General features: G+C 53.3%; 1 protein-coding gene across 11 annotated transcripts; it reads right to left on the reverse strand.

Moving 5' to 3' along the window:
- Positions 1-26870, reverse strand: FLCN (folliculin). 11 transcript variants are annotated; one of them, XM_033184328.1, is made up of 15 exons: positions 26596-26870; positions 22996-23218; positions 22725-22838; positions 21726-21816; positions 17909-18181; positions 16196-16342; positions 13675-13896; positions 12251-12411; positions 11277-11368; positions 8698-8888; positions 4817-4930; positions 4138-4261; positions 2940-3071; positions 2740-2845; positions 1428-1629 (listed from the first exon to the last, which is right to left on the reverse strand). In XM_033184328.1, exons 5-15 carry the CDS (start codon positions 18155-18157, stop codon positions 1428-1430), a joined length of 1740 nt encoding a protein of 579 aa, XP_033040219.1. In that variant the 5' UTR covers positions 18158-18181; positions 21726-21816; positions 22725-22838; positions 22996-23218; positions 26596-26870. The 11 variants fall into 11 exon arrangements, with proteins under 11 accessions (XP_033040221.1, XP_033040219.1, XP_033040220.1 ...); XM_033184329.1 differs by lacking the exon at positions 26596-26870 and adding an exon at positions 24058-24283; XM_033184330.1 differs by lacking the exon at positions 22996-23218 and having other exon boundaries at positions 1-1629; positions 26596-26868.
- Positions 26871-27233: the final 363 nt, after the last annotated feature.

Consider the following 27233-nt stretch of genomic DNA (forward strand, 5'->3'; position numbering starts at 1 on the left):
TTTACAAAAATACATCTTTATTGTGTTCCAATGTTGTTGCGTTATACAGATACCTAGTTATATAAACTTGGTCTTCATGTTAAATATAAACACAAAAAACTAGAAACAAATCAGCAAAACCACCAGAAAATCCCTCTGAGCCATGAATCCTCATTAAAAATGTATAGTTGGGGTACCTATAGCTATAGGTTAAAGCAGGACTGCTTGAACTCAGGAGTTCAAGACCAGCCTGGATGATACAGCAAGATACCAGCTCTTAAAAAAAAAAAAAAAAAAGGGCCAGGCACGGGGCTCACGCCTGTAATCCCAGCACTTTGGGAGGCTGAGGTGGGTGGATCACTTGAGGTCAGGAGTTTGAGACCAGCCTGGCCAACATGGTGAAACCCTGTCTCTACTAAAAATATAAAAATTAGCTGGGCGTGTTGGTGGGTACCTGTAATCCCAGCTACTCTGGAGGCGGAGGCAGAATTGCTTGAACCCAGGAGGCGGAGGTTGCAGTGAGCCAAGATTGTGCCATTGCACTTCAGCCTGGGCAACAAGAGTGAAACTCCGTCTCAAAAACAAAAAAGTACAGTGGGATGATGAAATTGTCTTCAATCACCACCCTCTAAAAATAGATATCTGTAGCCAAATGTAAATGTTGAAAGCCACAATAAAGACATAAGCGATACAGAATAAAAGCATGGTGGGCCTCACCATATCCAGGGGACTGGGCAAGTCAGATGCTTGCTCTGACCCCTTCAGCAACCTATGTTGAGCAAAAATGATCAGGGGCTCCATTGTTAAGCCCCAAGTTACCTTCACCACTACCTGCAGGAGAACACCCCAGAAGATGAGCCCCATGGCTTCAGAACACACATTTCAGAGGACCAGAAGATGAGGAACAGGTCCACTTCACTCCCCGAAGTCTCTTGCGGAGCCCTAACTCAATCACTCAGCGACCAAGAGCTGGCAATGTATTGAATATTCACAACGCAGCAAAATGTACACTCAAACATGAGGCCCAGAAACTCTTGCTGAATTTCAAAATAGAAACGCTTGAATGTTAACCTCGGGAGGGGATATGTTATTGCGACTGCATGCCAAGTTGGACCCATTTCTCCTGTGGGTTTTGAGATCTAAGTCCACAAGGGGCCTGAGAGACAAGCTGTCCTCCTAAGCGTCTCTCCAAGGGGTTTGAACACAGAGTCCACCATCCCTCCGCCTTTCATTGCCATCTTCAGCGATTCCAACGGCTTGAGGGAGGGTGTGGGAAGCACACAGGCCCCAAACCTGACAGAGGGCAGAGCCAAGCCCCGACGGTTTCCCTTCCTTGCTGGGACACAGCTCCTCCCAGCAGTTCAGAAACTCAGGGGACAGTTCCTCTCGCGGGGCTGGAGGAGTCTGCGGACAGCCATCCCCGTCTTCGGGCAGGTGTGTGGGGCGGGTCAGTTCCGAGACTCCAAAGCCGTGGGGCTGCGGACCGTGGACATGAGGTGTGACTTGTAGGTCTTGCTCAGGCCAGTCATCCAGAACTTCAGCAGCTTGACGTTGTCCTCCTCGGATGCACCCAGGATGCTCAGCAGCTTCTGTGTGTCCTCTTTGGGTCGACTGTCCACCTTGGTGAACTTAAAAAGCACCTTCACTTTGCTGAAGAGAACCAAAACAAAACACTCAGACGCCACAGCCCAATCCCCCAAGCCCTGGTCACGGGGGCCCGCCGGGGGCGACACAGCTTCAGCACCAGCAGGAGCTGTGCAAGCAGAGCTGGAATCCACACGCTTGGGGCAGTGGGCTCGGCCCCTGAACTGCTGAAAGGAGCTGTGTCCCAGCAAGGAAGGGAAGCTGTCGGGGCTGGCCTCGGCCTCGGCCCTCTGTCGGGTATGGGGCCTCTGCGCTTCCCACACCCTCCCTGAAGCTGTTGTCAAGATGCCAAGAAAGAAAGAAAAACCTTCCTTAAACTCACGGAAGACACTGGTTGCTCCTAAGCTTCACTGCCTGATTTTAAATCAAGACAATGTTTGACTAATAAATTTGACCAAAAAAATTACCAACAATCGAGGCAGGAGGAAATAAATTTGCTTTAAAAAAAAAAAAAAAAAAAAGCGGTGGGGCCGGGTGCAGTGGCTCAGGCCTGTAATCCCAGCACTTTGGGAGGCCAAGGTGGGCGGATCACAAAGTCCAGAGTTCGAGACCAGCCTGGTCAACGTGCCGAAACCCTGTCTCTACTAAAAATACAAAAATTAGCCAGGCATGGTGGTGGATGTGTGTAATCCCAGCTACTCAGGAGGCTGAGGCAGGAGAATCGCTTGAACCCGGGAGGCAGAGATTGCGGTGAGCTAAGATCATGCCATTGCACTCCAGCCTGGGCAACAAGAGTGAAACTCTGACTCAAACAAACAAACAAAAAATCAGCGGGGCATGGGTTACTGGGCTTTCAGGTTTTGAAGTTAATTGCACAGCAGATGACAGAGCTTCCATTACGAACCCTCCTGTGAGCTTGGAGCCCTTGCCCAAGACTCAACCGCTCTCTGAGGCAGGCGCCACCCCCACATCCCCATGCAGGAGCTAGGGGCAGAGATGATGACCACTTCCCGGGGCCACTGTGAAGTGGTGGGCAGACCTGGAGTTGGAACCCCGCCCCCAACCTCTTCTCTCAGCTCCTCCCTCAGTGGCCATGGCCCAGCTCCTCTTTTGGAAACAGCTCCAGGTTTTCTCCAGGGTCACAAGCAAAGGGGCCTTGCCCACACTGTCGCTTACTTCATCCACTCCTCCTTGAGGCACACGAGGCACTGGTCTACCACATCCACAGACAGGTTTTGGTTGGTCAGAGCCGCTTCAATCTTATTCAGGATGGTGGGGCCGACTGGGGAAAAGGGCAGGGGCAGAGCAAGAGCAGGCGTCAGCGCGGGGCGGCAGCATCTTCTCACGAAAAGGACACTCTGCCTGGGGGCACCCACCTCGGTCTGCAGCTACAGGGCTCCCGCTGGTCACCACAAACTCGTACTTGCTGAGAGACTGGTCATCTTCACACCCCACAGGGTGGAGGGTGGAACGTGCGGCTGCATGGACCTCCACGATGACGGCAAACTCTGTAACAACACAAGGCCCATGGCTCCCCACCTCCCCCGTGCTCCTCACCTCCCCTGCGCTCGCCCACCACGGGCCCCACTCGGCTCATCTCAGGTCGGTGGGAAAGGCTGCCAGTGAAAAGGCTGGCCCAGATCAACACTTTGGTATTTAAAACCTTTCAGGTCATTTGTGAATAGTTAAGGGTTAACGTTTGCCTCAGTTAAACTAATAATTTATTATATACAATAATCACAAAGTACTTTATATACATCAATTTACCTCTTACTAAGCAGCCCTACGAGGGTGGTCTCACCATGACCCTATCCTACAGATGGCGAAACAGGCCTGGAGATGTTAAATAACCTGCTGGTAGTGGTAAGAATTTCAAGTCTGTTTGAAACCAGAGCCTGTGTTTCTAATGCTACCCGGAAAAAAGACATTGTCTCGCAGGGAGTCAGGACCCAGCCTGGGTGCTGATTGGGGGCTCAGGGCAGCTCCACTCAGACCACACGTGAGTCAGCAGCTGCTGCGCACAGCTGTGCTGGAGGAAGTCACTGACGAGCCCCTGGGGGCTGACCCCTGGATATCCCCAAACCAAAAGACCCGGGGTTTGCTGAGCCCTGACCGCACCAGTGAAGGCCGGGAAGACTTCGGGCACATAGAGGAAGAAAAAGGCTGGAAGAGAGCAGAAGGCTGGACAGAGGAACAGTAGAAGAGTAAGGAGAGGACGGTGGGGCCCACAGAAGCAGGCGGTTCACGCCCAGCGTTCAGCAGGCCTCTGTCTCATGGGCACCCACTCACCAGGACGAACAGGATCCTCCAGCCAGGGACACATCCTCCCACCCCAGGATGGTGACCTGCAGCCCACTGATGACAGTCCCTGCCAGCCACCCTTCCCATCAGGTCCACTCATCCACTGCTGCCTGTGTGAAGACAGAACACGGAGGCCCAGAGCCATGGGGGAAGCTGGCCCTGCAATGAGGCCTCCTCTCTACAACCCATGACAGAGATCTGGTTCCACTCTGGGCCTGAGGCATGGGGACCCTCGGCGCAGGGCATGGCCCCACAGCCCGCGGTGGCACGCACCTGAGGAGAGCACGTGTGGGGGGATCTGCACATGTGGGCTGAGCCCCAGGAAGTTGCACCGATAGGCCTCCTCGTACTGGCTGCTGTACGGGATGATGCGGATGCAGCCCACGGGCAGCATAGTCTGAGGAGGACAGCAGGACTCAGACCAAGGACGCGAGGAAGCCCTCGGCCCCAGCCGTCCATGCTCCATTACCCAAACCCCACATGCCTCCTGCAGCCCAGTCCAAGCCCTCCCTCCTGCCAGAGGAGTCCCCAGACTCTCAGTCCACGAGAGGGCGGAGGGGGGTGGTCCTCCACCACCAGGTCCCTAACTCTTGTCTGGACCGCCAGTCACACACCAGCTTGCACCGCCCCTGGCTCTGTGGTGTTAACTCTTCTATTAATCTTTGCTGCACAGATGTTTGTCTCTTACCACATCCCACAAAGAAGCTTTTTCCAAGACTGTGTCATATGCATTTTTGTTCCCTCTCAGGCCTAGGCAGTCAGCAGGCACACTCATCCTTCTGATGATTTAAACGTCACCAGACCAGACCCGGGTCTCCACGCCCACTGTGCTCCAGGTGGAGACAGCGTGGTGCACGCGGTTCTGCTCTGGGCAGCTTAGCATCCCCACCCGACACCAGGCACCAGGACAGTACTGCCCTGCACCGCACACCTAAGGAAAAGACGTTCTCACCCGAAGCACTTCAAAAGCTGACTGGACGAGGTCCACGTCTCCGCTTTTCCAGATCACCTGGTTCCCCATGAGAACGTGCCAGGCCAGCATGCGGAAAGACGGGGCACCCAGGACCTAAACAAGAGAGTGCAGGGCTTTCGGCATGACTAGCGGAAATGGTTTTTCTCTCCCTTCCCATTAAGTTATTTATTTGTGTGTTCATAAAACTTTGTAGAGCAAAGACAGGGCTCAGGAAAAAGCCACTCATCTCAGGGAGGCAGGTGTCCAGCCAATCCACAGGGCATGGGAGTGGATTCCCAGGCTTTGTCTTTCCTGACCAGGTTCCACTCTTGCTAAGAGTCCACTGGCAAAGCTTATTTGAGGGCACGCCTGCACCTGCCTGCAGAAACACCTCGAAATAGCTCCAGCTAGGCCGGGCGCGGTGGCTCAAGCCTGTAATCCCAGCACTTTTGGAGGCTGAGACGGGCGGATCATGAGGTCAGGAGATCGAGACCATCCTGGCTAACACGGTGAAACCCCGTCTCTACTAAAAAATACAAAAATCTAGCCGGGCGAGGTGGCGGGCGCCTGTAGTCCCAGCTACTCCGGAGGCTGAGGCAGGAGAATGGCGTAAACCCGGGAGACGGAGCTTGCAGTGAGCTGAGATCCGGCCACTGCACTCCAGCGCCAGCGACAGAGCGAGACTCCGTCTCAAAAAAAAAAAAAAAAAAAAAAAAAGAAATAGTTCCAGCTGTTTGGAAGGCCAGTCATTTGCAAGCAGAAGCATGGGAAGCATTATTAATGACTCACGGTGTGGAACAATGGTTGTAATCACAGACCTGTAGCACCAAAATCAAATCATCCCTGATGGAAAGCTTGGCCAAGACTGGCCCAGTGCTTCCGGGCTGACGACACAGTGCCAGGATCCCCAGCCCAGGGTTAAAGGGGCAGAGACAGAAGCTCCAGGTTTGCACTGAAACTTGATTTCAAAGCTCTGGCTCCAAGATCTTTCTCCCAATTTTGTTTTTAAAAATTTGCAGCAAAGGCCAGGCGCGGTGGCTCAAGCCTGTAATCCCAGCACTTTGGGAGGCCGAGACGGGTGGATCACGAGGTCAGGAGATCGAGACCATCCTGGCTAACACTGTGAAACCCTGTCTCTACTAAAAAATACAAAAAAAAACTAGCTGGGCGAGGTGGCGGGCGCCTGTAGTCCCAGCTACTCGGGAGGCTGAGGCAGGAGAATGGCGTAAACCCGGGAGGCGGAGCTTGCAGTGAGCTGAGATCCGGCCACTGCACTCCAGCCTGGGCGATAGAGCGAGACTCTGTCTCAAAAAAAAAAAAAAAAAAACAAAACAAAAAAAAAAATTTGCAGCAAAAAAACGTTAACCTTCTCTCTACAGACACTTTCTGCTGAACCATTTGAAAGCAAGCTATAGGGCCCTCGACATGGCAGCACCCAGGAGAACAAGGGCATCTCCACAGCTGAGACCATGACTGCAGCCAGGAGTGCCCGGATGGATGCATCTGATATCCAGCCGCGTGCTCAAGCCTGGGGCACCTGCCTGCTTGACGGCTGCTGTTCTTTGGATCCAGGAGCTACTACAGGACCATGATTGCTTTTCGTTGCCATGTCCTTTTTCTTTCTTTTTTTTTTCTTTCTCTTTCCTTCCTTTCCTTTTCCTTTCTTTCCTTCCTCCTGCTCTTTCTCTCTCCTTCCTTCCTTCCTTTTGTCTCTTTTTTTTTTTTTTTTTTTTGAGACGGAGTCTCGCTCTGTCGCCCAGGCTGGAGTGTAGTGGTGCAATCTCGGCTCACTGCAAGCTCCGCCTCCTGGGTTCACGTCATTCTCTGGCCTCAGCCTCCTGAGTAGCTGGGACTACAGGCGCCCGCCACCACACCCAGCTAATTTTGTTTTTGTATTTTTAGTAGAGACGGGGTTTCACCGTGTTAGCCAGGATGGTCTCAATCTCCTGACCCTGTGATCCGCCCGCCTCGGCCTCCCAAAGTGCTGGGATTACAGGCGTGAGCCACCGTGCCCGGCCTCTTTTTCTTTCTATTTTTTTTGAGATGGAGTCTTGTTCTGTCACCCAGGCTGGAGTGCAGTGGTGCGATCTTGGCTCACTGCAAGCTCCACCTCCCAGGTTTACGCCATTCTTCTGCCTCAGTCTCCCAAGTAGCTGGGACTACAGGCGCCTGCCACCACGCCTGGCTAAATTTTTTTATTTTTAGTATAGATGGGGTTTCACCATGTTAGCCAGGATAGTCTCGACCTCCTGACCTCGTGATCTGCCCGCCTCAGCCTCCAAAAGTGCTGGGATTACAGGCTTGAGCCACCGCGCCCGGCCTGTCCTTACTCTTTTTTTTTTTTTTTTTGAGACGGAGTCTCGCTCTGTCGCCCAGGCTGGAGTGCAGTGGCCGGATCTCTGCTCACTGCAAGCTCCGCCTCCCGGGTTTATGCCATTCTCCTGCCTCAGCCTCCCAAGTAGCTGGGACTACAGGCGCCAGCCACCTCGCCTGGCTAGTTTTTTGTATTTTTTAGTAGAGACGGGGTTTCACCGTGTTAGCCAGGATGGTCTCCATCTCCTGACCTCGTGATCCGCCCGTCTCGGCCTCCCAAAGTGCTGGGATTACAAGCTTGAGCCACCGCGCCCGGCCTGTCCTTACTCTTTAACCTAGAACAGCCTCTCCCCACACCCCATTATTAACGTCCGTGACACTGACACCTTAGGAAAGTCCAGCCTGCTGTCTCGTGGCTTCTAAGACAAACACAGCTTTGAAACACAATATAAGAGAGAGACCACAATACCACGTTTCACCAAACCCCAACAGCCTCAATGCTGTCCCACCTCCAGAGGAATTCCAGACCCCTTCCAACCTTCATCGACATAAGCAATGGACAAGGAAGGTTTCAGCCGAATGCAGGATTTTGATGGAATGAGTGTTGTCATCCAGAAGCCCCAAGGACATCTGCCATGAAATCAGACTCACTCCATTTTCCAAAACAAATAACTCTCTTCTGATGAATCAGTGCTCGTTGCAAAAACACATACAGAAGAATCTTATAAGAAGGCAGCCTGCCCTTGTAATCCAGCAACCCGCACCCCTCTCTCCCGGCATCTGACTCAATATACCTGGAGGCAACACTGTTAGATTTTGTCATGTCTGGCAGGCACACATGTACATACATCACCCTAAACACACACTGCCTATTTCTTCTAATTAATCATATTCCATGGTTTGGCTGCTGTTTACTACTATGGTTTGTATGCAGGTTCTTTTTTTTTTTTTTGAGATGGAATCTCACTCTGTCACCCAGGCTGGAGTACAGTGGCACAATCTCGGCTCACTGCAACCTCTGCCTCCCAAGTTCAAGTGATTCTCCTGCCTCAGCCTCCTGAGTAGCTGGGACTACAGGTGCATGCCACCATGGCCAGCTAATTTTTATATTTTCAGTAGAGATGGGGTTTCACCATGTTGGCCGGGCTGGTCTCGATCTCGTGACCTCGTGATCCGCCCCCCCGGCCTCACAAAGTGCTGGGATTACAAGCGTGAGCCACCGCACCCAGCCAAGAATGACTATTACTTTCAATAGGCAGGGTCCGGGCTGCATCCAAACCAATTATGGTGCTGTTCAACGCCTTTAGGAGGTTCTTAGAGGATTAGAGGACCATAGGATGCCAACTATCTGGGCTTTTCTTTGAAGATACTTAGGTCATCACTGAAAGGTGAGCACTGATCCTAGGGCTAATACTCCCGATGCTCCGTGCCCCCAGCCACCCACCGAGGAGGCTGTCAGTCACTTCCTGCAGGGTTTTGAAGATGCAGGGTCCAGAGGCAAGGCGTGTGGGCAGGGACGGCTGGGCTCTCCTCCCGTGTTCCTGATGTGCTTTGCCCCTGCTGCCTACCTGCCTCATGTGCCGGAGGGACTTGAAGACTGGTAGCTTCCGGGGCTGCCAGCTCCCACAGGCTGAGAGAGAGGAGGACTCTGCTGTGCCCTGGGTCAACTCCCGCCCTTCTACACCCTCCGTCAACACAGGGGCTTTCTCTTCCTCTTCAGCCTCAGAGTTGTCCCAGCTTTCTGATTCCTCTTCTAAATCTGCAAGATAGACAACATGGACAGTTACAAATACAAACAGTCTTGTCCCCTGACTTCAGCCCAAGGCACGTCGTGGGCTGAGCCAGTCAGTGTAGATTCCTGGCTGCAGCCAGGTCCCATGCTCCCTGTTGCTCTGGGAGCCCTGGGGTGGGAGGGAGGGCTCAGTTGCTGTCTACTTAGCCCAGGGCACCACACATCTCTCTTAGAAGCACCTACGGAAAGACCGTCAGCTGTTCTTTGCTGGTGAGAAAACTCAAACCAGTGAGAAAAACGCCAACAGTGTGTCTACGGAGCACACCCAGTTAGCCACAGTTCTTGAGGATCTACACATTGTTTCTTTTTTTTCCACTTTTTTTTTTTGAGACGGAGTCTTGCTCTGTCGCCCAGGCTGGAGTGCAGTTGCACCATCTCGGCTCACTGCAACCCCAGCCTCCCGGTTCAAGTGATTCTTCTGCCTCAGCCTCCTGAGTAGCTGGGACTACAGGCGCTTGCCACCACACCTAGCTAATTTTTGTATTTTTAGTAGAGACAGGGTTTCACTGTATCTGCCAGGCTGGTCTCGAACTCCTGACCTCATGATCCGCCCGCCTCGGCCTCCCAATCCACTTTTATTTTAGATTGAGGGCGTACGTGTGCGGCTGTTACAAGGGTATGCTGCGTGGTGCTAAAGTTTGGGCTTCTATGAATCCTGTCACCCAGACAGTGAACCACAGGAAGTAATATGCCCAGATAGTATCCAATAGAAAGTATTTCAGCCCTTGCTCCCTTCCCTACCTCCCTCCCTCCCTCCGGAGTCCCTGGTGTCTACTATTCCCATCTTCTTTATTTGAGACAGGGTCTGGCTCTGTTGCCCAGGCTGGAATGCAGTGGCACGATCGCGGCTCACTGCAGCCTCAATCTTCTGGGATCAAGTGATCCTCCCAATGAAGCCTTTCAAGTAGCTGGGACTACAGGCATGCGCCATCACGCCCAGCTACTTTTCATATTTTTTGTGGAGGATGGACCTCCCTATGTTGCTCAGGCTGGTCGCAAACTCCTGAGCTCAAGCAATCCGCCTGTCTCGGTCTCCCAAGCGCTGGGATTCCAGGCGTGCACCAGTGCCCGACTTCACTCTTCTTTATGGCTACATCCAACATCATTTCATTTAGTCCTCTCAGCTGTTCTGACGTCAGCACTATTATCTCCATTTCACAGATGAAGAAATGAGTATTTGTCATTTCAATGAACCTTCATGGAGCCCTCACAAATGACGACATCTCCATTTCATATCACGAGACCCAAACAGAAGGGTGCACGTGAGAAACAGAGCCAGGATGCAAAGCCAGGTCTATCTGAGGCCAAAGAGCAAGCCCTGAGCCCGAAATCCCACACTGCGCATGCCCAGCACACCTGCGTTTCCAGAGCCCGAAACCCCACACTGCGCTTGCCCAGCACACCTGCGTTTCCAGAGCCTGAAACCCCACACTGCGCATGCCCAGCACACCTGCGTTTCCAGCTCTCACAAAGGCTTCGACAGACCCAGCTCTTTGTGCTAAAAAGCTCACCAAGACACTGCCCTTGCCATCTGCACGTGCCTAGAAACACGACTGGCACTATAATAAATGGCTCCAGGGCCAGCCAACCCACAGGGCATGGGAGTGGATTCCCAGGCTTTGTCTTTCCTGACCGGGTTCCACTCTTGCTAAGAGTCCACTGGCAAAGCTTATTTGAGGGCACGCCTGCACTTGCCTGCAGAAACACCTCGAAATAGCTCCAGCTGTTTGGAAGGCCGGTCATTTGCAAGCAGAGCATGGGAAGCATTATTAATGACTCATGGTGTGGAACAATGGTCATAACCACAGACCTGTTGCACCAAGATCAAATCATCCCTGATGGAAAGCTTGGCCAAGACTGGTCCAGTGCTTCTGGGCTGGCGACACAGTGCCAGGATCCCCAGACACAGGGCCCCGAGCCCCAGATCAGGAACCTGGGGAAGCCCAGGCACCTGGGAGGTCAGGGAACCACTGCCCTTGATGGAAAACTTGGGTCCAACTGAAACAGAACACTTTTATTTGTAAAGGAACAAAGATTGTCGACCAGACCAAGCACTTGGCTATCACAAAATCAGGACGAGAAGCCTTCAATCAGCCAGTTCTCTCTAGGGACAGCCCACCTGTGAATTTTCCCCACCTAGCTGGGGAACAGACTCTTTCACACGGGGTCAAGGCAAATGAGACAGGAAATCACAACAATCACACCGAGATCAGAGGGTGAGCTTCCCGAAGGCTCCTTCTGGGCTGATTCAGAGCCGCATTTCCCTCCCTCAGCTCTTCCTGCCAGGAGAGCAGAGAGCTGGTACCGCCCCACGGCCATCTGGGCCAAGGCCCCGGCAATGGCACCCCGCCTCACCAGCGAGCTTCTCCATCTGGACCAAGGTGTCCTCGGTCGGAGCACCTTCCAGGAGCTTCTCGGTCAGCCGGCTGCCACACGCCTTCAGGAGCCTGGAGAACACAGCGCCAGCTATGAGCCTTCTCACCAAAGGAAAAAGCAAACCTGACGCTCACCCAGCCCCTGATCCTACCAGTTTAAGGAAAACATGGGTATAAAAGACCACCACCACGGCACAACCAGCCAGATCCCGCATGCAGGCAGTTCCATCAGCCAATGACCAAGGTCCTTCAATAGACGGATGGGAGGAACTTGGACAGGAGGGGATGCAAGGGGGAGCTGTTCCAAACCAGAGAGACTTGGGGTGCTGCTCCGATGCCAACGCAGTCATTTGTGAGACAAAAGGGAAACTGCACAAGGGCCTGCAGCCTGGAGAACACTCAGGAGTCTGTCTGTTTTGTTGGACATGATCACGGTATTATGATTATATTTATGGCTGGAACGATACAACTCAGATTTGCTTTAAAAAAAAAAAAAAGGGCTGGGTGCGGTGGCTCACGCCTGTAATCTCAGCACTCTGGAAGGCTGAGGTGGGTGGATCACGTGAGATCAGGAGTTTGCAACCAGCCTGGCTAACATGGTGAAACCCCGTCTCTACCAAAAATACAAAAATTAGCTGGATGTGGTGGCAGGCACCTGTAGTCCCACCTACTTGGGAGGCTGAGGCAGGAGAATAACTTGAACCCAAGAAGAAGTGAGTTCCACCTCAATAAGTTTTCTGCACACTCAGGGGAAGAGGCCCAGAGAACAAGGACTCTCGGCCCAGATCTGTGCTCACTGACAAGTGCCCACAGGCCAGCGCTCCTCGCAGAGGCAGCAAGAAAATTTGGCTAAGCACCGTTCTCCCAAATCTGTGGGAGAACAGATACAAGCCAACCAATGTATTGTGACTGCTCTACACTAATGGATATGCCAAAAGCGGAGGCGCCTGTTACCAGGCAAATGAGGTGTGCAGGCACGCCCACAAGTTGTCATCACTTGTCAGCGATGTCAGCGAGCGGGCGGCATTGCCGTTCCTCTGGTGTAGGAATGGTGTGAAGGCTGTGTTCATCCTCTGAGCACGCTGTGGGCATCCAAACTGCTCTGCCTCAAACACCTGAAATGCAAAGGGAAGGGACGTCCTCTTTTAGCCAAAGCTGCCGGCAGCCCGGACCCCCACTCGTTCACAGCCACCTCCAGGACCTGACTCCTGGAGGCTCAGTCCCACTGCACTCTCTCGAGGCAGAGCACACAGGTGCCACCAGTCCAATTGTTCCCAACAGCATAGCTCCACCCCCAGCTAGATCAGGAGCCACCTGAGCACAGGAATCGGTTGAGCTTCTCCTGTCCCCTTCCTAAAGAGCGACCCAAGGCACCCGGGGGGGATTCTCGTGAGTGGCCATCTGCGCTGCTCCCCACCTGTCTCCGCCTCCCCTTCTGGGTGCACTACTTGGCTAATGCACACGTGACTGGCTCTGGCCAACAAGCTGAGAGAAACAAGGCTCCTAGCACCGTCCATGCTTCTGGAGGGCAGAAGGAGCAACATTTTTTATTTTTCTTTTTTTTTTGAGATAGAGTCTCACTCTGTCACCCAGGCTGGAGTGCAATGGTGCGATCTCAGCTCACTGCAACCTCCGCCTCTCGGGTACAAGCATTTCTCCTGCCTCAGCCTCCCAAGTAGCTGGGATTACAGGCATGTGCCACCATGCCCAGCTAATTTTGTATTTTTAGAAGAGAGGGGTTTCTCCATGTTGGTCAAGCTGGTCTCAAACTCCCGACCTCAGGTGATCCGCCCACCTCAGCCTCCCAAAGTGCTGGGATTACGGGTGTGAGCCACTGCGCCCGGCCTAGGGGCAACATTTTCATACAGCTACCACTCTGCCTACCAGGACAATCACAGCAAGCAGAGCCCCGCTCTCCTGCAAAGCACACTGCATGAGCAAGAAACGGGCCCTATGGCTTGAACGTGCTGAGATCCGGAGGCTGTTTGTTACCAGAACATGACCTGGCCTGGCCTGAGCCGCAGCTCCACAGCTGGAGGCCTACGTTCGGTGGTGAAACTCAATGGGATTAACAGAAATCCCTGAGACAAAGGCCAGAGGAAACAAAGATACCAGGGGTCTGACTGCAGCAAAGAAACCAGAGCTCAGCTAGAACCAGGACAGCGGGGGCAGGAGAGACCAGTAAAGCAGGCGGGATGGCCTGGGAGGCTCCTCACCACGACCTCCAGCCCTGAAGCCAAGAGACTACAATTCACACAGTGCAGTGGCTGCAAGCGGAGGGGAAGACGCCACCCGGGCTCCAGGCTTTAACCTCAGCACAGAGCGACTCCTGCAGTGTAAGGCCCCCTGCCACCCTGGCATCTTGTCTCTGCATTCACCTTGAGTGCCTTGCCCTGGAGCTCATCGATGATTCCCCGGACCTTCCCCAGCAGGAAGGGCCAGGAGTTGATAAGGTAGATCCGGTCCATCATGATGGTGATGATGCTGTACCAGCGCTGGAAGCCCCTGGCCAGGCTGTCCTTGATGAAGAAGGTGTGGCTGAACACAAAGCCGTGCTGCTCATCTCCGAAGAAGATGGGGCCTTCGCGACCAGGGCAGACCTGGAGGGACACCAGCAACTCAGACAGCCCTTTCCTCGCTTAGTGGTACCAAATCAAAGCCTCTTCTTCAGACTTTTCAGTCAGCTGGCACAAATCAGCCAGCGTTAATAACAGGGGAGAGTGGCACGATGGGGACCATGAGAGCTAAAGACTGTCCTCTTCTGCTGCTGTGGTCAAGCTGCCAACACCACTTGTCATCGTGGACTGCAAGGGCCAGCAACAAGGTTCACTGCTTTTTTTCCACCTTGAGCCATAAATAACTCCCATGCATATGTCACACCTCTCCCAGACTCAAATGTATCAGCTTACTCACCCGTGGCATGCAGAAGAACCAGCAGATCAAAGCAGCCACTGCACTCTCCCTGCACTGAAATCTGCACATTTCATTCTTTTTTTTTGGGAGGGGGGCGGTCTGGAGTCTCGCTTGTCACCCAGGCTGGAGTGCAGTGGCATGATCTTGGCCCGTTGCAACCTCCGTCTCCTGGGTTCAAGTAATTCTCCTGCCTCAGCCTCAAGAGTAGCTGGGATTACAAGTGTGTGCCACCATGCCTGGCTAATTTTTTTGTATTTTTATGAGACAGGGGGTTTCACCATGTTGGCCAGGCTGGTCTCAAACTCCTGACCTCAGGTGATCTGCCCACCTCGGCCTCCCAAAGTGCTGGGATTACAGGAGTGGGTCACCACGCCCAGCCCCACATACTTTCTTCTTCTAAGAGGACGTCAGTCCCTCCTTACGACATACTTACTCTTCCTTAACACACAATTCTAAGACATGCTGAGCTGCCTGCTAGCAGACCAGAGGTAGCAAATTAAAAGGAGAGGACAGCTGAGGGCAGGCACACAGCCACACTGAATGAGAACAGCAAGGGAGCTTGGTGTGTCTGACTGGGTGGACGCCGATAACAAGGAAGTTTAGTAACTGAACGACGAATTCTTTTGTTGCCCAGGCTGGAGTGCAGTGGCGCGATCTCGGCTCATTGCAAGCTCCACCTCCTGGGTTCACACCACTCTCCTGCCTCAGTCTTCAGAGTAGCTGGGACTACAGGTGCCTGCCACCATGCCCAGCTGATTTTCTGTATTTTAGTAGAGATGGGGTTTCATCACGTTAGCCAGAATGGTCTTGATCTCCTGACCTCGTGATCCGCCCGCCTCAGCCTCCCAAAGTGCTGAGGTTACAGGAGTGAGCCACTGCACCCGGCCGACGAATTCTTTGTAACAAACAAAGACCTAAGAGCTCAGAGTCAAGAGCAACAGCAGCAGCAACGTAATTTAGGAACAAATCATCCACACCTTAGCAGGCTGAGAGCAGCAGGGGACCATCACCGAGACTTGGAATGAGGACTGAGACAATAAAAAAAGGTGATGTTGATGCAGTGAACCACCTAACCAAAAATGCTTCCTATCTTAGAAATACATCCATCAAGAATGGACACACAGGGCTGGGTGTGGCGGCTCACACCTATAATCCCAGTGCTTGGGGAAGATGAGCCAGAGGATTGCTTGAGTTTGAGACCAACCTGGGCAACACAGTGAGACCTCATCTCTACAAAAAAATTTTAAAAAGGCTGGGCACAGTGGCTCCCACCTGTAATCCCAGCATTTTGGGAGGCTGAGGCAGGCGAATCACAAGGTCAGGAGTTCGAGACCAGCTTGGCCAATACAGTGAAACCTCGTCTCTACTAAAAATACAAAAAGTTAGCCGGGCATGGTGGCGCACGCCTGTAGTCCCAGCTATTCAGGAGGCTGAGGCAGAAGAATCGCTTGAACCTGGGGTGGAGGTTGCAGTGAGATTGCACCACTGTACTCCAGCCTGGGCGACAGAGTGAGACTCTGTCTTAACAGAAACAACAAAAAAACCCCAGCTGAGTATGGTGGCACACACCAGTAATCCCAGCCACCTGGGAGGCTGAGGCTGGAGGATCGCTTGAGCCCAGGAGTTTGAGGCTGCAGTGAACCACGACGGCGCCACTACACTTCAGCCTGGACGACAGGGTGAGACCCTGCCACAAAAGAAGGAAAAAAGAAAACAATAATAATAAAAGGACAAATAACAAAAGTTTGGTGCTTAAAGTGCAAAAGCTAGCACCCATTCAGAAAATGCTCAGCAAGTCCAACGTGACTTCTTCTGCAATTTTGGACAACGGAGGCATCCTGTGCCCTGTGCTGTGCTGATCTGCGGGTCTGCCCTTAGAGATGATCAGTGCCTGCCTCCCTGTGCAATGCTGACTCCGAGCCCATCCAGAGCACCTGGGAGCATGTGGGCTCCCACAGAGACAGGTTCTGTGACCACGAGGCTCACCTCACAGCTCAGGCTCCGGACACAGGCCTGGCGGACAATGCTGAAGAGCTGGGGGTGGCTGGGGTGCTGGTGGCTGACGTATTTAATGGAGGTCTCTTTATCGTGGCTGATATACCCCGGGTGCCCTGCAGCAAGTGACCGGCAGCCCTGTCCATGAAAAGGAAAAGTAAATCTGTTAGTTGGGAAGCAGGGCAACAAACTCTCTTAGGTTTACGCAAATCTGAGCTCGGAAAACTCAAGCTATTTTTGTGTAAAAATAATTGGCTTCCAGATTTATACTTATCTGAAGATTTAAATGTTTCCTGAAGAGGAAAACAGAACACAGAGATCGCAGAGATTGCCAGAGGCTGTTCCTAACAGATATTTGCTGAGCGCTTACGAAGCAGACGACATGAAAAGGGCCCTGCATGCTCCATCTCATTCGATCCCAAGTGCCACCCTCTGAGATAACGTCAGTGAGAAGCCCCATTCTACAGAAGACAAAACTGAGGCTGAGGTGAGAAGCAGCTGGCCGGAGGGTGAGGGGCTCTGTGGTGGTAGCATCACCCACTGCCCCCCAGCCTCTGTCATTGGCTCTGAAATACCTGGAAGGGGCCTCAGCTACAGGCGAGAGGCCTAATAAAGAACAGGGCGGGCACCAAGCTCCAGGATGTTGGTGTGGCAGCTCACCACTGCAGCCCCACTGCCTCGCTGCCCCGCTGCAGCCACAGTCACTCGGGTGCTGAGGCTGCACACCGTGGAGCTGCCCCAACCCCAAGACTGCGTGGCAGTGAGTCAGGCAAGCCCCTCCCCACAATGTCGCAGGATTCCTCCAAGGGCAACCCCAACACCAGCTCAAGGACGCCCCAGCGGCCTGGCAGTGCCCTCCTTCCCAAGTCTGAGGTGCTCCCCACCCCCCATTCCTCACAGGCGTTTCCAGCAATGGATGCAGCTCTCACACCTCCTCTGCTTCTGCAGCGGAACCAAAAGAACAAGCTTAGGTTCCTGTTTGCACTGCAGTGACAGGTCCAACACCCAGCCCTGATTTCGGGCCCTGACCCAGGTCCTCCACACAAACAAGTGGCCCACTGGGGAAAACTCACACTCATTCCCAAGAGCTCGAGAGCTGATGGAGTGACCCACCAAGAACACTGGGGATCCCGGGAGCAGGAAACTCCGCTGGGAGCAGGGGTCTTTGGGGACCTGCCTCCAGGACAGGCTGGAGTGTGTGAATACAAACATGAAGGCCACGGCAGGGAGGCAGAGTGGGTTAAAGAAGTTAACACAAGCTGGCGTGATGGCTCACGCCTGTAATCCCAGCACTTTGGGAGGCCAAGGCAGGTGGATCACCTGAGGTCAGGAGTTCAAGATCAGCCTGCCCAACATGGTGAAACCCCATCTCTACTAAAAACACAAAATTAGCCGGGCATGGTGGCAGGCACGTGTAATCCCAGTACTCGGGAGGCTGAGACAGGAGAATCACTTGAACCTGGGAGGTGGAGGTTGCAGTGAGCCATGATCACACCATGGCACTCCAGCCTGGGCAACAAGAACAAAACTCTGTCTCAAAAAAAAAAAAAAAAAAGCTACAGTCAGGATGAGCAGAAGGAACTGAAGGGCCCCTGAGAAGCAGTTTGTGTTACCCCGGGAGGCTCCATCCACTGCTCTCAGGTCCTCCTGTCCATCCCACACCTACTGCAGGGATCGCAAAACGAAGACCCCAAAGACACTTGCCTCGCACATGTCTGACTTTTTGGGCCCTGGGCTGCTGGAGTCAACGCTGGCTCCCTCTGCGGGGCTGTGTGCACGCATCCGACTGCTCATCTGAATGCCACCTTCCTCTTCTTCTGCCTGCTCACCCTGGCCAGGACTGTCCTCATTCCCAGCCCCTTGGGGAAGTGGGGCGTGCAGGACCTCCGTGCAGAAGAGAGTGCGGGGGCCGTGGAGCTCACAGAAGTGGCAGAGAGCCACGATGGCATTCATGGTGCTTTGGAGACTGCGAGAGGCCTGCAGAGGACAGGGGACATGTCAGCTCGCCAATGCCTATTCACCCCATGAAACCTCCCCAGCCCCTCTGGAGCACAGGGAGCACCTGGGTGCCATGGTTGCCTGCCCAGGAGAGGCCACCCGCCAGTTCCCCATCCCCTTGCTTTGACCCAGTGCTGCACTGGATGCAGGAGAGAAGAGAGGAATAGAGACAGGATCTTCCCACGGGAGTCACATGAAACAGGGGAGGGGACGATGTGGACCAATGATAGCACAGCTGGAGTTGTGACAGAGCCAGAGTCGCAAAGCCAACGGCATAGGGAAGGAATGTCCTCGAGTGACATGAACTGCAGCCAAACATGGCAAACCCCCTGGGAACAAACAGATAAAAGGCCACAGGGAGAGAGTCCTCCACACAATACATATCTGCTGGGCACCTGCTCCGTGTGAGGCGAGGTGCTAGGTGACACAATGCTTCTCTCCGCAGTTTACCTCCTGCAGGGGGTGGGGGCGGACACAGGAAAACTGCTTCCTGCGAGAGGCCCGCGTGGGGAATGGCCAGAGGAGGCAGGAGCCTGGAAGGACTGGCTTATGGGCCAAGCAAGGGATGAAGGGCAGGATGGGTGCTGTACTGCCGGAGGGGTGTGTAGGGACCGGTGTTTGGAGAGGAGCAGCAGACAGGGTGGAGGCTTTAGGAAGCAGATCTTACAGCTCCTCCAGGCCACTGAAAGACCCTGGATATGTTATCAGAGACTGGAGAGGCTTTGGGGGTTCTGATGAGACATGAGAGAATGTGAATTTCACTTGAAAAGGTTCAGTCATGCCCATGTGCAGAAAAGATGGCAGGGGGCCAGGGTCGAGGTGGGGAACAAGCTGAGGCACCCTGCTGACTGATCTGAACAGGAAGGGACAATGGCGCGGGCCAGGGTGGCAGATGGTGAAGCGGCACAGTGCGGGTGGGGGTGCAGAGTGCAGAGGAGTGAGCAGGGGAGGAGGCTCAGTGAGTGCCTGCCAAGCCTTCGCGGGGAAGGGCCACTGCAGCAGAGCCAAGCGCTGCGGTCAGGGCTGGCACATGGGACCTCTGTGGAGTGCAGCCCTTGCAGGCTCAGAGGTGGAGAAGGGAGGACAGCTAGCCAAGGTGACCAAGCACAGGCAGTGAGGCCAGAGGGGAGCTCCAGGGTCACCCTGGTGACCAGGTGAACAAACTACTTTAGCAAGGTGGGACTGGATGTCACACGGCCTTAAAAAGGAAGGAAACCCTGCCACAAGCTATGGCACGGCTGAACCTGGAAGACATTACGCCAAGTGATCTACACTGGTCATAAATGGATAAACACTGTAGGATTCCACTTAAATATGAGGTACCTAGAGCCCTCAAAGCCATAGAGACAGAGAGCGGAAGGGCAGCTGCCAGGGGCGGAGAGGGAAGAGCGGGGCTCAGTTCTGGAGATGGAAGGTGGCGATGGCTGCACAGCACTGTGAACATACTTCATGCCATGGCACTGCACGCCCAACAGTGGTTCAAATGGCGCATTTTAGGTCATGTATTATTTCACCACAATCTTTTAAAAAGGGGGAATGGTAACCTGCAGAACAATGATGAGGTCAAAGGTGACCTTAACACAGTTTCCAGTGGAGAAAAAGCTCACAGGAGTGGGTAGAGAGAGCCCTTTGGAGAGTTTCTGTGGCAGAGCCAGCAATGGGACACCTGGTGCGGACACGGAGTTAAGGGAAGCCCCAGGCTTGGCCACAGTATGGCTGGGACGCCGGAGGAGCCATGCAAAGGCCAAGGGCAGCTACAGGCACAAGTCTGAGGGACATCATGCACACACTGCAGAGGGCTGGCCGCGGCGGCATCCATGTACCTTCCTAATGGATGCAGGAAAGCCAGAGAAGGCTTTATAATGGGGGTGTGTCATGGGGTTCTGACAGGCAGAGAAGTTCTGGAAACGAGACCGCAGAAGCAAAGGTGCAGTGAGGACAGCCACAGCCAACAGCCTAACACGTGACACAGCCTGACACATGCAGCCAGACCCACACTGTCCATACGGTGGCCACAGCCATGTGTGACAACTTAAATTTAAAATGTAAATTAGCTAGGAGAGGCCAGCACAGTGGCTCACGCCTGTAATGCCAGCACTTTGGGAGGCCGGTGCGGGTGGATCACTTGAGGTCAGGAGTTTGAGACCAGCCTGGCCGACGCGGTGAAACCCTGTCTCTACTAAGAATACAAAAATTAGCCAGGCGTGGTGGTGTGCACTGGTAGTCCCAGCTACTCAGGAGGCTGAGGCACAAGAATCATTTGAACCCAGGAGGCAAGGTTGCAGTGAGCTGAGATCGCATCACTGAACTGGACCCTGGGCAACAAACTGAGACTCGGTCTCAAAAATAAAACCCCAAAACAACAAAAACAAAACAAATTAAAACAAAAAACTTAGCTGGGCGTGTTGGCGGGCACCTATAAACTCAGCTACTTGGGAGGCTGAGGGAGGAGAATTGCTTGAACCTGGGAGGTGGAGGTTGCAGTGAGCCAAGATCACGTCACTGCACTCCAGCCTTTATGACAGAGCGAGACTCCGTCTCAAAAAAAAAAAAAAAATGTAGCCTGGAGTGGAGGCGCATGCTTGTAGTCCCAACTACTCTGGAGGCTGAGGCAGGAGAATCGCTTGAACCTGGGAGGTGGAGGTTGCAGTGAGCTGAGATTGTACTACTACACTCCAGTCTGGGCAACAGAGTGAGTGAGACTTCATCTCAAAAAAATTAAATAAATAGGCCAGGTGTGGTTGTTCATGCTGTAATCCCAGCACTTTGGGAGGCTGAGGTGGGCAGATCACTTGAGGTCAGGAGTTTGAGACCAGCCTGGCCAACATGGCAAAACCCCATTTCTACTAAAAGTACAAAAAAATTAACCAGGCATGGTGGCACACACCTGTAGTCCCAGCTACTCAAGAGGCTGAGGCAGGAGAATTGCTTGAATCCAGGGGGTGAAGGTTGCAGTGAGACAAGACTGTGCAACTGTACTCCAGCCTGGGTGACAGCGAGACTCCATCTCAAAATAAATAAATAAATAAAATAAAATAAATAAATAAATAATAAATACATTAATAGGACAAAAGTTCAGCCCTTCTGTCTCACCGGCCATGTCCTGAGTGTTTGCTAGGCACATGCAACTCATGCCACCCCTCTGAACAGCCCAGGTCACAGAATATTTCTGCCTTCACAGAAAGCCCCATTGGTCAGTCAGAATTGCTTGGGACGATGAAGAATCATGTAAGTTTCTGAATGTTTGACTGAGTAGTGGACACTGGCCAGGACCCAGTGCCTCTTCTCTTCTGGGGAGCCCCCACCCCCATTACGGATCCAAAAGTCAGACGTTCTGTCTTCACTCCTGATAGGCAGGCTGTGGACACAAACAAGACATGGCCTGCCAAAACTGCTAACTCTAGGAAGAAGTGAAGTCAGAATGTGCACAGTGGGTGGGGTGGGGGGGCTGCAATCGGCCTCCCTGCCAGTGGCCCATGCCTGGAACTGCTTCGCCAGCGTGCCCATGAATGCTGCCACCCACCTGACGTTTCTGCAGTTGGCTGCTCAGCTGGCACGAGCTGCTCTGGCACCTGTCCTCTTCCCTGAGATACAGCTGAGCACGAGCGGTCACACTGGGAATGGCAGAGGCAGACAGAAAACAGACATTTGAAGAGAACCTTAGCTGGGCTGGCAGTGAGGCAGGTGTGGGAGTCAGAGAGGGAGACCCTGGGTATGGCTGGCAGGGAATGGAGGGCTGGTGCTCTGTAGGTGCACTCTGAGAGGGAGGGAGGCAGGCAGGCAGCGGGAGAGGAGACACAGCATTTAACAGACAGCAGAACTTCTAGCTGGAAGGCCCTGAGGACTCAGCAAAGATGCAGGCTGCAGGACAGGAGAGGGCAGGGCTGGGGACAAAGGTCAGGAATGCTCCACACACCTTCACCTGGCTTACTCCTCACCACTCGGCCTCCACTTGCAGGTCCCCTGCTCAGAGGACCCCTTGCCAGCCCACCAGAAGAGCTCCCCTCCAACCTCCCCTGCCCTGCTTTGAGTCGTAGTGCTCCTCATCGCAGAACTGTGCCTTTGTCCAAAGTGCCTTCCTGACACACAGGGGGCACCAAATTCATGTGTTAGATAAATGAGAGGACTGAGAAGTTGCCCTTGGAAAGATGACAGCTGTTGCCAAGAAAGGGACAGAATCTAGGGGCGGCAGAGGTTCAGGAGCCACAGCTGTGGGGAAGGCCGGAGCCTGAGTCTAGTGGCACAGGAACTAAACAGACAGAGTTTCAATAAAGGGCCCACAGGGCTCACTATGGTGAGTGGCTTAACAATCTACTGCTCAAGAGGAGATGGGGCAACCACTGATGGAATAAGGGGTAGCAGGACCCAAAGGAGAAGTAAAGGCATTAAATCCTGAAAAGGGAGGCCACGCCTTCCTCTGAGAGGCATCAGGGAAGAGAAACAAGGTTCCTTCTAGCAAGACACGCACAGGACAGCAAGCCTGGGCCAAGTCTCAGCCCACCTGCAGAGCACCCACCCTAACCTGACATTCAGCAGAATCACACTTCCACTGTCCACACCAGACCAGCACACACGAGGCTGCTGCCAGATGGGTCAGGCATGGTGGCGGCAGACATCCTTGAAGACCTGGCGTTTTCTAGGTAAGAGAAAAAAAATAGAGCTAATTCTAAGATTAGAGGCCTTCGTAGCATGAAAAATAATGGGAGCAGTTTACAGCCAGTCTCAAATAAGTATATCTCCGATGAGGATGTAGACACTCCCCAGGGTTCTGAATGGCTTAGTAGGCCTCTCACCTTCTGAGCAGGAGCTGATATTTTAGATGACTCTTGCACCTCTGAAGCACTCTAACCCAGTATTTGATCAAGGATCTCTGTATTTATTTTTTCAGAGATAGGGTCTTGAGGCCAGCTCAGTGGCTCATGCTTGTAATCCCAATACTTTGGGAGGCCAAGGCAGGAGGACTGCTTCAGCCCATGAGTTCCAGATCAGCCTGGGTAACAGAGTGAGACCCTGTCTCTGCAAAAAATTTTTTTTTAAAATTAGCCGGGCCAGGCACAGTGGCTCACGCCTGTAATCCTGGCACTTTGGGAGGCCGAGGCAGGCGGATCACGAGGTCAGGAGATCAAGACCATCCTGACTAACACAGTGAAACCCCGTCTCTACTAAAAATACAAAACAAAATCATCCAGGCATGGTGGCAGGCACCTGTAGTCCCAGCCACTCGGGAGGCTGAGGCAGGATAATGGCGTGAACCCGGGAGGCGGAGCTTGCAGTGAGCCAAGATCATGCCACTGTACTCCAGCCTGGGCGACAGAGCGAGACTGCGTCTCAAAAAAAAAAAAAAAAAATTAGCCGGGCATGCCTCTAGTCCAAGCTACTTGGGGCACTAAGTTGGGAGGGTCACTTGAGCCTGGGAGGTCAAGGCTGTAGTGAGCTGTGACTTTATCACTGCACTCCAGCCTGGATGACCGAACAAGTCCCCATCTTTCTTTTTTTCTCTTTTTTGAGACCAAGTTTCACTCTTGTCGCCCAGGCTGGAGTACAATGGCGCAATCTCAGCTCACTGCAACCTCTGCCTCCCGGGTTTAAGTGATTCTCCTGTTTCAGCCTCCCGAGTAGCTGGGATTACAGGTGCCTGCCACCATGCCTAGCTAATTTTGTATTTTAGTAGAGACAGGGTTTCACCATGTTGGCCAGGCTGGTCTCAAACTCCCGACTTCAGGTGATCCACCCACCTTGGCCTTCCTAAGTGCTAGGATTACAGGCGTGAGCCATTGCACCCAGCCAAGTCCCCATCTTTCTTACTCTTGGTTATAAGGGTGTGCTCTGGCAGCATCTATATCACACCAACTTACCCTTCCGGCCATAGGCCTGGCAGTTTCCTTCTCAAGCAGGAGAGGGAAACCAGAGGCAATGTTGACAAGCCACTTCCCAGCATTCAGCACCACATGGGCTATTCTTTTTTATTTTTTATTTTTGTGGCAGGGTCTCATTCTGTTGCCCAGGCTACAGTGCAGTGCTGTAATCTTCGGATCACTGCCACCTCCGCCTCCCAGGTTCAAGCGATTCTCCTGCCTCAGCTTCCCGAGTAGCTGGAATTAGAGCCACGCGCCACCAGGCCCAGCCAATTTTTGTATTTTTAGTAGAGATGGGGTTTCGCCATGTTGGCCAGGCTGGTCTTGAGCTCCTGCCCTCAGGTGATTCTCCCGCCTCAGCCTCCCAAAGTGCTGGGATTACAGGTGTGAGCCAACATGTCAGGTCAAAACATGGGCTACTCTTATTCGTTTTTCCTTTTAATGAAAAGCACTTGCTAGGCTCAGTGGTTTAAGCCTGTAATTCCAGCACTTTGGGAGGCCGGGGGGGGGGCGGGGATCACCTGAGGTTAGGAGTTCGTGACCAGCCGGGCTAACATGGTGAAACCCTGTATCTACTAAAAATACAAAAACTGAAGGGCGCGGTGGCTCATGCTTGTAAACCCAGCATTTTGGGAGGCCAAGACAGGCAGACCATGAGGTCAGGAGTTCGAGACCAGTCTGGCCAACATGCTGAAACCCCATCTCTACTAAAAATACAGAAATTTGCCAGGCATGGTGGTGGGTGCCTGTAATCCCAGCTACTTGGGAGGCTGAGGTAGGAGAACTGCTTGAACCTGGGAGACGGAGGTTGTAGTGAGCCGAGATCGCACCATTGCACTCCAGCCTGGGCAACAAGAGCAAAACTCCATTTCAAAAAATACAAAATACAAAATATAAAAATTAGCCAGGCCTTGTGGTGCGTGCCTATAGTACCAGTTACTCAGGAGGCTGAGGCAGGAGAATCGCTTGAACTTGGAAGCAGAGGTGGCAGTGAGCCGAGAACACACCACTGCACTCCAGCCTGCGTGACAGAGTGAGATTCTGTCTCAAAAAAAAAAAAAAGAAAAGAAAAAAGCACTTGTCAGACAAGAGCTCTGACTCTGACTCCACGGATCACGTACGCCAGAGACCCAGGCAGCCCCTGAAAGAGAGGGAGGTGCCCTAGAGAACATTTAGCTTTACGGTCACCGGAGCCTGCCCTCACCAGCCAGGTGACACCAAATGTTACTAGACCTCTCTGAATACCACCTAAGAGCTGAGTAACAGACACCTCTCAAGATTCACATTACACTATGAATCGGAATTCTGGGCAGCGTGAGGTCATTCTTTACTCACTGGTCAATCCCAATCTCTAGGAGGTGTTTGCTTAAGAAAACAAATTGATTTGAGTATGTCTCACGAGTCTGTTTCCAGCAAGCTTTCCAGAACCCACAGAGGAAGCTGAAATGCCCTGGGTGACAGTCTCTTCATCATCATAACCAAAGACAGTATTCAAGTTCCCTGATGTGGTAGAGTGTCTGTCCATGTCCTCCTCCCACAATAGCTGAGTCCCAGACCTGGACAGTGACCTCACCACCACCCGTGGTGCACCCTGACCCTGGCCCATTTCACCCCTACTTCCTATGGTCTTCTCATAGCACCGCGGAGAATTAGAGGCCACTAAGTAAGGGCACCGTAAATAAACAAGGCACTATAACGGATCTTAACCAGCAGTGGACACACAGCTTCTAGAACTAGTCTCCCACTGGGGAGCCTCATTAAGTCAGCAGCTGGGATCCCAACAAGCCCAGGGTGAAAAGTTCTGCAGGGGATGACTGCCAGCTCAGACCCACTCTCACTGTGGCTCTATTTCCACCGTTTCCCTGGATTTCCATTCACAGAGCTCCCTGACATAGGACACTAGAAGGGCAAACACAGTGTCACCTGCCACTATTACTCAATTACTTGATGACCACGGTGTAATCTGGCACTAAACTGGTTGTGGCCAAAGCCTGGAGAGCCAGAACCTACTTCCAGCAAGTTCCTCCTTGCCCTGCGTTCCCATTTGAAGAGACTGCTGCTGACCACACTTTGGACTTCAATCCACAAGCCAATCCATTCTTTCCAGGTGACAAGGACGCGTCTGACAGTACTCTCCACTGGAGAGAAGCGCGGTCTTCCACCCTCCCTGGAGGACACGGTGCTACCCTATTAGCTCATCAGAGGACCCTCCTGAACGCCAAACTGAGAGAAGAGGATGACACACACCCTCTCCTCCAGAGCGAAGACAAAATCTGGGAGAAGGAAAGGGAAACAGTCCCGTTTCATGGCAAGATCAAATGAGACTAAATCAACGACCCTAACCCGGGGTTTGAACCCAGGTCACAGTCCTCATCCCCATAGACTTGGTTAATGGGCGTGCCCCCAACCTATCTTCAAATCTCAGGGTCTCGGCGACGCCCTGGACTCTGGCCCTAAACCCTCCCCCATTACTGGTCCACCTGGGACCAGCGCAAACTCGGACATGCCCCTCCGCCAAACCCTCAGACCCCCGCCGACCTGCTCCCCGATTCGAGGCCCGCGGGACACCTGGACTCGGCAGCCGGGGTCCCGTCCCGCCCCTGACTGCGCTGGGTAGGTGGTCGCTGAGGGTCCCGGACAGGCGGTATCACACACAGAGCCCCCGAGCCCACGGCAGGAACGTCAGCCGGGGTGGCGAGGCTCTCAAGCCCCGGTTCGGGCTCTCGGGGAGCTGGCAAAACCAGGAGATATCACACTCACTCGCGGTCCCACAGCCCGGCAGAGACCCAGGCGCGTGACTCTCTGGGCCGTAACACTACCCAGCCCTGCGGTGGGGGTGCAGGAGCCGTCCGAGCGCGTCCTGCACCGCGAGGAGAGCCGAGCCTCGCCAGCTCCCGCAAGCCCAGGAACACAGTCCGAGTACTGCAACTCCGAGGGCTGACGGGGAAGCAGGGGCCGCTGCCCGACAACTACCCTTTTCCGCCGCCCCTATTCCGGTGCCCCCCTCGGGGAAGTTCCCAATGGTTCAGACCGCACCGGCTGGGGATGCTGGGGGAAACCATTTTATTAAGCGCGGGAGTATGCTGAAACTTAAAAAGCATTTCGAAAAGAGATTTGAGGGTAAATATAACCAACTTAAGGCTCCCTGTCCACATAAAAGAGAAAAATAAAGAAAA

The sequence above is a fragment of the Trachypithecus francoisi genome, unplaced genomic scaffold (assembly GCF_009764315.1).
Source record: "Trachypithecus francoisi isolate TF-2019V2 unplaced genomic scaffold, Tfra_2.0 Lachesis_group20, whole genome shotgun sequence".
NCBI lineage: Eukaryota > Metazoa > Chordata > Mammalia > Primates > Cercopithecidae > Trachypithecus > Trachypithecus francoisi.